This window comes from Dermacentor albipictus, chromosome 9, assembly GCF_038994185.2.
Source record: "Dermacentor albipictus isolate Rhodes 1998 colony chromosome 9, USDA_Dalb.pri_finalv2, whole genome shotgun sequence".
NCBI lineage: Eukaryota > Metazoa > Arthropoda > Arachnida > Ixodida > Ixodidae > Dermacentor > Dermacentor albipictus.
Window position 1 is genome coordinate 95733751 of NC_091829.1, and position 14448 is coordinate 95748198.

General features: G+C 47.8%; 1 protein-coding gene across 1 annotated transcript in view; it reads right to left on the reverse strand.

Moving 5' to 3' along the window:
* Positions 1-398: 398 nt before the first annotated feature.
* LOC139049995 (uncharacterized) overlaps positions 399-14448 on the reverse strand; it is a 159999-nt gene continuing 145949 nt past the window's right edge. The window contains exon 5 of the mRNA XM_070525980.1: positions 399-493. Within this exon, the coding sequence (XP_070382081.1) occupies positions 483-493 (11 nt within the window). The 3' untranslated portion in view covers positions 399-482. The remainder of the gene's footprint in view (positions 494-14448) is intronic.

A 14448-nucleotide genomic window follows, 5' to 3' on the forward strand; every position in this document is an offset into this window, starting at 1 on the left:
CTTTTTCTGTTTCCCGTCCTGCACCCTATGCATGCGAGCTGCCAAAGAAGAGTGCCAAGGCAGTCAATCACTCGTTTCCTGACTGCGTCCGTCTACCCATTCCCTGCGTGCTCTCGCTGCCTACTCTCTGCCAATATATCTACTCCGCTCTGGAGCATAGCATGTTTGTGCAAATGTAAGTGCAACAGTTTCTTCAATACTTTAGCGGGCGATAAGTGATAATTAGATCAGTGGAGGAGACATTGGAGCACTCGCATAGAAATACCCAAGCGAGTTTTTCGCGTCACCTTTGCTCTCTTTTTATTCTATTTATTTATTCTAATTGTTTATAGATATTATTCTACAAAACAAACGTTTCTGCAGAGGCACATGTTTAACAAGCCTTTATTTGCTTTGCATCTAATTCCACCACCACAATCTAAGTAAGCATCCTAAGAAGGTACGCATCCTGAAGAGGCATTCTGAAAAGACAGGGCGTCCTATTATTTTTTATCTGCAACAAAGAACCGATATTCATGGGTTAGTTTGATCAGTAAGAAATACTAGCAAAAAAAGGACCTAGGTATCAATGTGGCTTTTTCCCCAAACCAGCAAATACATCAGAGTGACTGACTGTTAGCTACGGGTATATCACTATGGAAGCACAAAATAAACGGCATCGTATTGCTATTAGCATTCTTAGGACACATCACGCAATTTTTGCGGGCTATGCACGTTTCTGTGTTCACGCAAACTTGGGATGTCGGGTAGTCAGTGACCAGCGCATTGAGCTGTGGTGCTGAGGGATAACGGTTTAAATTTACTGTCAGGCCGATTTGGTTCATTGTCTAGGTTCCATTGGGTGCATAATGCCCTTAATACACCTCTATGACTCCGACTGCCGTCACTGGGCACGTGCCGCTTATCAATGCACCTTTATGACACCAATTTCAGTCGCTAGTGGTGTGCCGATCGGCATGTGCTGCTCTTTCATCACAATAAAGGTTATTGAGGATTTCTCGTGTGCCGACTGAAAGTTGACCAGCACCCTCTAAATTCAGGCAGCGTTGCCTTCACATATATGGCTATGAATATAATTTTACGGAATGTTTACAGATCACGTCTTGCAGATAACGCATTTCTAGTCCCTGAGCTAAATTAATCAAAGAGGCACACATTAGATGCAGGAAAAAGTGACACATATACATGTAATTAACAAATATTTGTAATTATTTTCTAATATATTTTACGGCGAATATTGCAACTAACGATTCCTAGTCGATGAAACTGTAAACCGCATACACTTGGAACAAATTTACACAAGCACATCGACTTCGACTTCTGCGCCTTGAAACTCACTGTGAAACTGCAATGCTGTTTCGCTGACGTTTTTTTTTTTCAACGTAACACTCTTTTATGTACTGAAGTAGACAAGTAATTGGAACACCCATGTACTTCATCTGGCACTGTGGGATATATCTCGAAACTGGTGTCATACTGCAAGTTCATTCTGAGTGTATACGGCTTGCAAAGCTACCGGCTACAATTTTTTTATTCCAATGTGCAGTGCAATGCTAGCTAAGGAAGTTAGTTGCTGCATTTTTGTCAATTAGTTGATTATGTGTATGGCTTTCTTGTGTTAATTATGTCCGCCTCTTCGAATAACCCAGCTCAAGGACAGTAATTATGCTATTAAGCACGGGGGATCTTTCCAAAATTCCGGAAAACAAACAAAATTATCGCCCCGTTTAATCGCGTATGTCCCACAATTTAATTTTCAGGTGGCACCGCTAAATGACGCAGCGTTAGCGTGCGAAGCGTGAGATAGGTGCCCTGCTGGAGACCAGCCTCATGCATGACGCATTTCAGTGCTGGCAATATGATGTAAGAATCAGAATCAGAATCAAATTTTAAATTTACTAAACACGAAGTTATTACATGTAATATACATGAGGAGGTCCCGGAGTCAGAGACTGAATTGGGACCTCCTTTACAAGATATACACGAAAGAAAAAGTAAACTTACTTAACGCAGCAACAGTAATAAACACAACTATAAAAACAAATTAGAAAGGTGGCAATTATAAAAACAGTAGAACACGAATTAAATCAGTTAAGCAACATAGGGAAACATGAACAAATTGAACAGAAAATGGGCTTGTTGAAACATTTTCATACCTGATCATTAGGCCTGATTTACACTTCAGTATTAACCAATGAAAATTCAAACGCATGCATTATGCGGCATATAAAAATATGTTATTTTAAAGCTCGGTTGGTTCAAAAGAAACTTTTTGAATTCTGTAATAAATGAATCTAGTGTCAATAATTTTAAAGCAACTGGTGGCGAGTTCCATAATAAAAAAGCGCTGAAATTAACAGATTGCTTGCCGTAGTTGGTTCGAACTTGGCCACATTGGCTCAGCCACATTGCCTCGATGATAATCGCCTTAACTTGACATTCATCATGCGATGACATGTTTAAATATGTAGACTATTTAGGTGTTAAATTGAACTTGCTAAATACTTGTTTATTTCACTGCCAATGGTGGCCGCAATTCGAAATTTGGAAGAAGTGGGGACATAGGTTGCGGCAATGTGCACCGAAAGTATCAATTGTGTAGTTTAGCGTGAAGCTGAAAAAAGTAATAAAAAATCTTTCTTTTCCCCTCCTTAGGTGCTATATATGGAGCGAAAACTTTGCTTGACCACTTTATAAGAACTAAACATGAGACTTAAATTCCTTATACATAGCTTGGGGAAGCATTTTGTGGGTGATGTAAAAGGAGGAATCAAAACGATCTGCAACTGGCTCTGTTTTGAAAAAAAAACAACTCATTAATGTGCATTCAAACACTTTCGCATTACAAATATTGTCACGTGGTAGTGACGTTAAAGAACACAGTAGCAGTACTGTGAAAGACAAAACTAGCTTTTATTGGGCGAACCTGTGCCCACAAAACAGGCTACACTTAAAGCGCAACGATGGCGGCGAACACGCTCGGCGATCGTCGAAAATCTGATCAGCGGGTCAAGCGCGTCGGCTTTTATAGAGCAGTCATCGAATGTTCCAGACTAATCGTTCGGACCCGCATGCCTTCCACAAAGTTCTACACCATTCTCGTCAAGTGATGCAATCAGATAACATAACGTTCAGCGACAACAGACAGCAGATAGAAGCATCGATAACGTTCCAGAAACTTCGGTACATACAGGCGCGTCCCACGCTGTGCGATTACTTTTGTTAGGCTGCGAAACGTGGTTGCACGATAAAGATAAGTATACGTGTCATTACCCCCCTCTTAAAAAGCATCGACCCGATGCTGCAAAGAAACGAAGGTAATGAACAAAAGCACTCGTAGCAAAGAAAAGAACAAAAATGGCGAAGTTTGTCAGCGTCCGTAAAAGGGTTTAAGGCGCACCACGTGGACCACTTCAGATCGTGCGCGGCGCCGCTGTGAATGCGAAATGCCGTCTGGCACGACCTCATAGTCCAGAGCGCCAATGCGTCGGATGACCTTGTAGGGTCCGAAATAGCGTCGGAGTAGTTTCTCACTGAGTCCTCGTCGGCGTATCGGGGTCCATACCCAAACACGGTCGCCGGGCTGGTACTCGACGAAGCGTCGTCGGAGGTTGTAGTATCGGCTGTCGGTCCTCTGTTCGTCCTTGATCCGCAGGCGGGCGAGCTGTCGGGCTTCTTCGGCGCGCTGGAGATAGCTAGCGACGTCAACATTCTCTTCGTCAATGACGTGGGGCAGCATGACGTCGAGCGTCGTCGTCGGGTTCCTGCCGTAAACCAGCTTAAACGGCGTGATCTGTGTTGTTTCTTGCACCGCCGTGTTGTAAGCGAAGGTTACATACGGCAGGACCGCGTCCCACGTCTTGTGCTCAACGTCGACGTACATCGCTAGCATGTCGGCGAGGGTCTTATTCAGGCGCTCCGTGAGACCATTCGTTTGCGGATGGTAGGCAGTTGTCCTCCTGTGGCTTGTCTGGCTATATTGCAGAATGGCTTGGGTGAGCTCTGCTGTAAAAGCCGTTCCTCTGTCGGTAATGAGGACTTTTGGGGCGCCATGTCGCAGCAGGATGTTCTCGACGAAAAATTTCGCCACCTCGGCTGCGCTGCCTTTCGGTAGAGCTTTTGTTTCAGCGAAGCGGGTGAGATAGTCCGTCGCCACGACGATCCACTTGTTCCCGGATGTTGACGTCGGAAACGGCCCCAACAAATCCATCCCAATCTGCTCGAATGGTCGACGAGGAGGTTCGATCGGTTGTAGTAACCCTGCTGGCCTTGTCGGTGGTGTCTTGCGTCGTTGACAGTCTCGGCATATCTTAACGTAACGGGCGACGTCGGCGGTCAGACGCGGCCAGTAATACCTTTCCTGTATTCTCGACAGCGTCCGGGAGAATCCGAGGTGCCCAGCGGTTGGATCGTCGTGTAAGGCGTGCAGTACTTCTGGACGCAGCGCCGACGGAACAACAAGAAGGTAGTTGGCGCGGACTGGTGAAAAGTTTTTCTTCACGAGTAGGTTGTTTTGAAGCGTGAACGAAGATAGTCCACGCTTAAATGCCCTAGGGACAACGTCGGTGTGCCCTTCCAAATACTCGACAAGGGCTTTTAGCTCCGGGTCCCCTCGTTGTTGATCAGCGAAGTCTTCCGCGCTTATTATTCCAAGGAAGGCGTCGTCATCCTCGTTATCTTGCGGCGGCGGGTCAATGGGGGCGCGTGATAGGCAATCGGCATCTGAGTGTTTTCGTCCGGACTTGTATGTTACAGTAATGTCGTATTCTTGTAGTCTGAGGCTCCACCGTGCCAGCCGTCCTGAAGGGTCCTTTAAGTTAGCTAGCCAACACAACGCGTGATGGTCGCTGACCACTCTGAATGGCCTGCCATATAGGTAGGGGCGAAATTTCGCTGTAGCCCAAACGATGGCGAGGCATTCCTTTTCCGTTGTGGAATAATTGCCTTCCGCTTTTGACAACGACCGGCTAGCGTAAGCTATCACGTGTTCATGTCCATCTTTTCTCTGGACTAGGACGGCACCGAGGCCTAGGCTACTGGCGTCAGTGTGAATTTCGGTATCGGCTTGCTCGTCGAAGTGCGCAAGTACGGGCGGAGTCTGCATGCGTCGTTTGAGTTCTTCAAATGCGTCGGCCTGCGGCGTTTCCCACTTGAACTCAATGTCACATTTAGTTAGCTGTGTCAGCGGCTCAGCGATGCGTGAAAAGTCCTTGACAAATCGCCTGTAGTAAGCACACATGCCAAGAAATCTACGCACTGCCTTCTTGTCGGTGGGCTGCGGGAACTTTGCGATGGCAGCTGTCTTCTGCGGGTCGGGGCGGACTCCAGACTTGCTGATGACGTGGCCTAGGAACAGAAGCTCATCGTAGGCGAAGCGACACTTTTCTGGCTTCAGAGTGAGCCCTGATGACTTGATGGCCTCGAGTACTGTTGCAAGCCGCCTAAGGTGATCGTTGAAATTTTCGGCGAAGACAACGACGTCATCCAAGTAAACGAGACAGGTCTGCCACTTAAATCCTGCTAAAACCGTGTCCATGACGCGCTGGAACGTTGCAGGTGCCGAGCACAGTCCAAATGGCATAACCTTGAACTCGTAGAGGCCGTCTGGGGTGATGAAGGCGGTCTTTTCGCGATCTCTTTCGTCGACTTCTATTTGCCAATAGCCAGACTTGAGGTCCATCGACGAGAAGTATTTAGCGTTGCAGAGCCGATCCAATGCGTCGTCTATCCGTGGGAGGGGGTATACATCCTTCTTCGTGATCTTGTTCAGTCGACGATAATCGACACAGAAACGTAGGCTTCCGTCCTTTTTCTTTACCAGGACAACAGGGGATGCCCACGGGCTTTTCGACGGCTGGATGATGTCGTCGCGCAGCATTTCGTCGACTTGTTCTCTTATAGCTTCACGTTCCCGCGTCGAAACTCGGTAAGGGCTCTGGCGTAGTGGTCGAGCGCATTCTTCGGTTATTATGCGATGCTTTGCGACTGGTGTTTGTCGAATCCTCGATGACGTCGAAAAGCAGCTTTTGTATCGTCGAAGCAGACTTCTGAGCTGTTGCTGCTTAATCACGGGGAGACTTGGACTTATATCGAAGTCTGGCTCGGGAACTACAGTCGTCGGGGTAGATGCGACAGAATCCGAGAGGACAAAGGCATCGCTGGTTTCCACAATTCCCTCGATGTATGCGATGGTCGTGCCCTTGTTGATGTGCTTGAACTCGTTGCTGAAGTTTGTCAGCAACACTTTCGTGTTTCCTCCGTGCAGTCGAGCGATCCCTCTTGCGACGCAAATTTCACGGTCGAGCAGAAGACGTTGGTCGCCTTCGATGACGCCTTCTACTTCAGCGGGTGTTTCGGTGCCGACCAAAATAACAATGCTGGAGTGAGGCGGGATGCTCACTTGATCTTCGAGCACACTCAAGGCATGGTGACTACGGGGGCTCTCCGGCGGTATCGCTTTATCTTCCGACAGCGTTATTGACTGTGACTTCAGGTCGATGATTGCGCCGTGTTGGTTCAGGAAGTCCATACCGAGAATGACGTCTCGTGAACACTGTTGGAGGATAACGAAAGTGGCAGGGTAAGTTCGGTCATGAATGGTTATTCTTGCCGTGCAGATTCCAGTCGGCGTGATGAGGTGTCCTCCTGCGGTGCGAATTTGAGGGCCTTCCCATGCAGTCTTAACCTTCTTCAGCTGGGCGGCGATGTGTCCACTCATGACGGAGTAATCAGCCCCTGTGTCCACTAAGGCGGTAACCGCGTGTCCGTCGAGAAGCACGCTGAGGTCGGTGGTTCTTTGTCTGGCGTTGCGTTGGGTCTTGGCGTCGGATCACGGCTGCGTCGTGTTAAACTGAAGCTTGAACGTCGCGTCGTCAAGTCAACTTTCGTCGGTGTAGTTTTGGCTTCCTGACTTCGTCGGGACGGCGGCGTGTCGTCATTAGGTCGTCGAGATGGTTGCTTCGTCGTCTTCGTCGGCGGCGGAGGATCTTCGTCAGTTCGACGAACAGCAACCGCACCTCCATCGGTTGCTGCTTTTAGTTTTCCGGATATGGGCTGACGGACCGGCCGCGGGCTGAGCCAGTGTATGGTCGGCGCTGCGGCGACAGGTAGCGGCCTCGTGACGGCGAACGGGAAGCTCGTCGATGGCTCCACTGAGTGGCGGCGAGGTAGTCGGCGATATCGCGAGGTCGTTCGCCAATCTGTGGCCGCGGCGCGTTAACGGCGAAACCTCGCAGTCCCATCTCCCGGTATGGGCATCGGCGGTACACATGGCCGGCTTCCCCGCAGTGGTAGCAGAGCGGGCGGTGGTCAGGAGCGCGCCAAACGTCTGTCTTCCTCGGGTAGGTGCGCTGGGCGACGGGTGGTCGTGCTGGCGGCGGCGGCGGCGGCGGACGACGAAACTGCGGCGTGACAGGGCCCTGGCGCGGTCGCGGAGGGGGGCCTTGACGGCGTGCGACGGCGGCGTAGATCATTGCTTGCGGCTCGGGCTGCGGCGATTCAGGGGCTACTCCTAGTTGTTGTTGGAGTTCCTCACGCACGATATCGGCAATCGAAGCCACCTGAGGCTGTGATGATGGGAACAGCTTTTGTAGCTCCTCCCGCACGACAGCTCGGATAGTCTCGCGCAGGTCGTCGGTGGCCAGTGACTGAAGTCCGGCGTAGTTTGTCGCGTTCGTGCGGCGGTCGAATTGCCGGTTTCGCATCTCGAGTGTCTTCTCGATGCTGGTTGCCTCGCGAAGGAACTCTTCTACGGTCTTCGGTGGGATTCGTACCATTGCGCCGAAAAGTTCTTCCTTCACACCACGCATGAGAAGGCGGACTTTCTTCTCCTCGGGCATATCCGGGTCGGCGTGGCGGAAGAGACGCTTCATTTCCTCCGTGAAGATGGCAACGTTCTCGTTCGGTAGTTGCACTCGGGCGTCCAGCATGGCTTCGGCCCTTTCTTTGCGCACGACGCTTGTAAAGGTGCGCATGAAGCCGGTACGGAACAGGTCCCATGTTGTCAATGTCGACTCCCTGTTCTCGAACCACGTTCTGGCGGCGTCTTCTAGGGCGAAGTATACGTGCCGCAACTTGTCGTCGGAGTACCAGTTGTTGAAAGTCGCGATTCGCTCGTACGTCTCCAGCCAGTATTCCGGGTCCTCAGTTGCTGCTCCATGGAAAGTTGGTGGGTCCCGAGGTTGCTGTAGGATAACGGGGGACACTGGGGCAGCCATTTGGGTTGTCTTGATCACTATCTTCTTTGTCGTTTCAGGCAGAAGTCCGTGCTCTGGGGGCAGTCTTTGCAGTCTGCGGCTAGCACGCTGGTCTTCGGCGATGTTAGTTTTGTCCTCGGGCTTTGGGCTTGGATCGCGACTTTGCGGGGGCGTTCGGTACATGAACGCACTAGCACCTCCACCACATGTCACGTGGTAGTGACGTTAAAGAACACAGTAGCAGTACTGTGAAAGACAAAACTAGCTTTTATTGGGCGAACCTGTGCCCACAAAACAGGCTACACTTAAAGCGCAACGATGGCGGCGAACACGCTCGGCGATCGTCGAAAATCTGATCAGCGGGTCAAGCGCGTCGGCTTTTATAGAGCAGTCATCGAATGTTCCAGACTAATCGTTCGGACCGGCATGCCTTCCACAAAGTTCTACACCATTCGCGTCAAGTGATGCAATCAGATAACATAACGTTCAGCGACAACAGACAGCAGATAGAAGCATCGATAACGTTCCAGAAACTTCGGTACATACAGGCGCGTCCCACGCTGTGCGATTACTTTTGTTAGGCTGCGAAACGTGGTTGCCCGATAAAGATAAGTATACGTGTCAATATTGTCATTGCGCATAAACGCAGGTTTTCTCTTGTCCCTGCCACTTCGGCTGATGAGGTGGGTTTTGATTTGCGGAAGACAGCGAGATAAGTGCGATTGAAGTCAGAGGAATGACCTGTCTTTTAGGCCGAACTTCATGAATATGGTTTACTTGAGATATAGACTAAGAGACTAAGCCAACGTGGTCGAGCTGCCATGATAGCTGCCCGGCTCAGAGGTTGGTGGTTGAAATAGAGAAAAATAAACGAAAATCAACCTTTCGGTAAGAACCCACGCGTCGAATGAGGTTCCGGTACGTTCGAAAAGAACCTCGCATGCAATTTAAAAATTTAGGCGCGTAAATGTATGTACTTCGCGAAAAAGCTGGATATGTCCGCATCTCGACAAAGTGCATCTGCATTGTTCTTTGCGAAATTCATGGTTTTATGCATCAAGACTTCATCCCAAACGTCAGATTACGAACAGCGTGTTTTACTGCCAAATTCTAAAGCTTTTCTGGGAAGAAATTTTGGGATAACGGCTCACTTTGGGGGACACGAGGAGCTGGATGATGAACGACGACAGTACACCTACCAGTGCAGAGATCACTCCGGACACGTGAGTCCCTTACGGGAAAACAGGATGATTTATCTTCCACGTTCAGCCTGCTTGTAAGATTATGCTGGTACTTATTTCGCCCTTTCCCGAAAACTAGAAAGCCAGCTCAAACGTCGCCGATTTTAACACAATTGGTGAAAATTGGCACGAAGAGAGTGGGTTATGGAGTCATACAGGAAAAAAAAGCAGTTCCAGTAACCAGTTTGTAATTGGCTGGAACATTACAAGCACTCCATTATTGCGCAAAAGGACCAGATCCAAGGTTAAATCGCTTCAATGCAGAAAAATAACATTTTCACAACAAAGCCAGTATCGAAGCTTTCTTATACCACGTCGTATGTGTGGCACATGGTTTAGAACTATTACAGCCTACACAGAAATTAGCCATACAAATATCTCTGAGCGTCAAAAGCGTAGTTTTGAAACTCGTACGCAGTCTCATGTTTTTTCCGAATAAACGATAAACGCCACAAAGTTGACATTTCGAGGAAATAGGCGGCATTTCATGGGTGGCAAGCGGGCAAAGTTAGAAAAACGTAACGTAGTTAAGAGGAACTGCCCGGACGGTGTCGTCCCCATCGTTTCTTATTTTCTTGGGAGAACTGTACGTCCCACAAAGTTCACATCCTATTGCAGAAAGGGGCCACATTCGCACTACTGTGTTGCGAATGTTTCTAATTTCCTACATATTTTTGAGCTTTCGAAATAAATGCAGCATTCTTCTTTCCTTCGTAATTTTTTGCGCTATAAGAGCTTATAGCATTCTTCATTAATCTTCTTGGAGAACTGAACAAGGAACCTTGTTTATATTAGAGTTAAACAGAGTGTAGATAAGGGGTGATGTCTAGACAAAGCTTGGTGGTTGGTATTGTACTCCTAGGCTTAGGAGTGAATTACTTATGCAGGCCTCATCCAGTGTTAAACAAAATTCTGTGACAGAGTGACGCCGTTGTACGCATAAGAAAAAATCACAGATGAATCATTGATTGCCACAAAAAAATATTAGACAACTGCGCGAAGTAAGGGGTAAAGATTTATCGGCCGTAGAAGGTGTGCTAAACATTCGCCTAATAATTAAATTAACATGCATGGTGATGCAGGAGTACAGGCAACCATGAAGGGTTATGACTCGTGTAGCTGAGAACACCCACTGTCACAACGCTGGCGTGATGAAGAAAGGTGGCAGCGGCGAGCGAGCACTTCCTACTACATACAACTTCAACGTGCCTCCAACATTTGATATTCAATTCAATTTAGCTTCATTCGACATGTGTCATGTTTGGAGCATGGACAGGAAACCTGAAGCGGCTTCACTGCGTCCATACAGTAGAGCAGCATGACATACAGTGGTATCAACTCCATACATGTGCAGCAGAAAGTCAACATGCAGAAAAAGTAAAAACGTAATAGAATTACAAAACAATGCACAAAATAGGGAAATATATGCGTAAAGAATATTCATACAATATACAAATATGTTGGCGATAAATTCACTGGATCCGAAGCGGGACGTTATAGAGAAACACAATTAGTGTTGAAGCAAAAGATAAATCAATGAAAAACATTTATGCTTCGTCGCTCATTCAAGAAGTTCAGTTCTACATTCGTGCCATTTTTGGCCAACTAATTTCACAAGGTTGCTAATGTGTGCTTTAGCCTTTGCTTACGACAGGTCGTACATGATTTCTCAGCTTTACATGTTTCAGACTAGCGCGTGTAGTCTGTAGGGGAACATTAATTTTACCTCGTCAGTGAGACGCAAGATTAGGCCCGAGATTACGTGATTCCAACACAAGATTTGTGAGAACGCAGGACACTTGGAGGTACGAGCAATTTCAATTCGCCTAGCCTTAGTACTCTCTACAGATTACCTCCAAGCCGCGCCATCCACAGCAAAGGCTGCGCTAGAAGGGGAGGCGCGCGCTTCGATGAAAAGAAAAGAAGAAGAAGAAAAACCGAGGGAAGAAAAGAAAGCAACAAAGAAAAGGCGATATCCTGTCCGATCTATACCCGAATTCTGCAATTTCTTTTTCACTCATGAAGGCGAATTATACGCAATGCACTTGTTCGCACTGGGCCATGAATGAAAGACACAAGCTACCTTGCTCTAATTACGATCTCAGTCTCGACGATTCCCTTGCAGAAGCTATAGGGCGCAGATATGTGCTCTCGACAGGAAAAAAGCATATACTTGTACCTGAGTGGTTCCGAAGTTTTTCGCTAATAATTTTTTTATGTAGCTATACAAACTTTGTCTCCAACAGGGCGTCCATTAGCCCTTCGCAACGATTAACTTCTTTTTGATGTGTACTTCTTCATTTCTCAATACTTATCATAGGTTAGTCGCGGACCACAGTGCAGCAAATACTCTCCTAGCGTTGTTAAACCTTTTGTTCTTAGCCCGCTCACCTCTTAGCGGCACAGCCAATGCGGCGGCTGTGCCTCTACGTGATCCGTTATACCACCTCACACTTCTTAGCGCAAGTCTTGCAGTGGTGGAATTCGTGCCCAATACAGGTCATCCATAATATAATTTCAACGATCGAACTCTGCTGATTTTCTTGCTCAACAGCCATTGTCCAGCAATTTACAGACTCACCAGTTAGAAATACCACACGAAAGCGTAGCTCGCACGCTTTTGACCACGCCTTTATAGTATATGTCCTTCAATGTAATGAGCAACAGTCACGCGTTGTGGATTCTTGAAATTTTAAAGGATCCTTCAGGACACTTAGCAAGGTGAAGCCCCAGACTCTAAAAATTGTACAATACCGTGGTCAACAAATTCGCACAGACACACTGATGCGTGTCCGTATCCCGACTGACTGCGACATCATCCACCCGCCACCGGAAGACAACCGAGACGATAACATTATAATGGAAACATCAAACGTTGACGACCTTGCCGAACAGCAGTGAGGAGACCCGGAACAAAGAAACTTTTCTGAGTTCTTGGAAGGCAAGAATGAATTTGTCCTTGTTGCCCTTAAATATTGATTTGCTTCGGTTTTCTTTCAAAGTAATGTGCTTGTGAAGAACTTCTCCCCAGTCCGCGTCAACTACCTGCTCGACATAGCATCAGGATTGTTACCAGTAGTTCTAAAGGCCCTGCGCTGTCACCCGATTGCTCCTGTCTTCGGTTAATACGTTCTCCAGGATACAGGAGAAGTATTACTGGCGGCGCCTTGCCGGCGACGTAGCTCAATGCCTCATGACCTACATAGATTGTCAGCAACGCAAGACACCACAAAAAGCCTGCGGTATACCTGCAGCCTACCGAAACTCCTCACAGACTGTGCCAGCAGATCAGCATAAACTTACTGGGCCATTTATAACGTCAGCATCATGAAATAAGTGAATCGTTATGGCAGCCAATTATCTCACTCTCCATTTAGAAACTAATGCGTGGCTAAAAGGTAGTGCAGCAGTAATGGCGAAAGTCTTCGCCGAGAACGTTCGACCACGACATGGTGCCCGGAAGTCATGATCACGGGCATAGGCTTTTGCAGTGGTGCGTAACCAGGCGCGTGCGATTGATCAATAATGCCAGACAAATGAAAGGAGGACAGCCGCTTACGAGAAGCAGACGAATTACCTTAAGGAACGGGTGAGCAAGGCCCTCGCCGACAAGTTAGCAATGTACGTAGGCGTCAGCACAGCACGTGGGATCCCGTCCTTCCATACGTAACTTTCTCTTAAAACGCGTCACTGGAAGTAATAACGCACATGATGCCATTCAAGCTGGTTTATGGAAGAAACCCGGCAACGACGCTCAGCGCTATGCTACCGTCTGTTGCAGGCGAAGAAAACCTTGACGTCACCGCCTATTTACAGCGCACAGAAAAAGCCTGACTACTCGCCGGCATACGCATCAGCAAAGAACCGACAGTCGACACTATAATCGTCGATGACGCTATGTAGAATACCAGCCCGGCGACCGTATGTGGTTTTGTACACCAACACGCTGTCGTCGACTCGATGAAAACTTCTGTGCCGTTATTTGGCGCCGTACAAGGCACTCCGTTGTCTTGGTTCACTGGACTATGAGATTTTGTTGAAGTTGTCACGCATATTACAGAAGATTATTATTACTATCGCTTTAAAGAATTGGGCTGTGCAAACTTGTTAGTTGATTTTTAGTTCTCGCTTGAGGTGTACACCGCTTTTTTCTTCAGCTTGCCGCATTGCCGCGATGCTTTTTATCAAGGCGGCATTCACACGCGTACATTGTTTATAATTTGTCCGTGCTTTTTTTTTCGGGGAGCACATCTCAGGTGCTAGCAACCGAAAGTTATTCAACTGCGCAAGGCGTGCTTCTATGCATCGGAACTTTCACGTATGCTTTGCTTGATTGTATCTGTGGGCCTTTCTTTAATTATTCGTTTCTACATGCCAACACCACTAAATTATTATGAGACACGCTGCAGTGTGGGATCCGGCATAATTTTTACATTAGGTTCCATAAATTGCATCCAATGAGTACTCTATGAGCGCTTTTAGATTTCGCCCCCACCGAAATGCGGCCGCCGCCAACGCGATTTGATCCCGCACCCTGGGGCGTAACATTAAAGCCACTACGCTACCTCGGCGGGTTTATTGGGTAAGTTGTCGCCAAACCTAGTGTAATGTTATTGTAGGTGCGACGTGAATAGTGTTGAACATTCTAGAATAAACGCGGTCACCAGTGATTAAGCTGAAACCTGTGCTGTGTGAATGAATAGCTAACGCGCTTGACCAGCGGACAAATTTTCGATAGCCAATCGCGCTGAAGTGTAACATGTCTTTAAGGGCACAGGTTCGCCCAATTAACAATTAGTTTTCGTTGCGCGCAGTTTTCATTGCTGTCTGTGTGGTGTTTTTGTAGGAGGGGGGGGGGGGACAGCAGACGAAGGAAGATGTCGTCAGCAAAACCAAACGTGGTTTCTTCCATGACGGCTCGTAGTGGAATGCAGCCCGGTGGCCACATAACTGGGTTGATATAACAAGCTGCCGCGATAGTCGCGCCGCCGCTATCGCTTTAGCGGCGATAA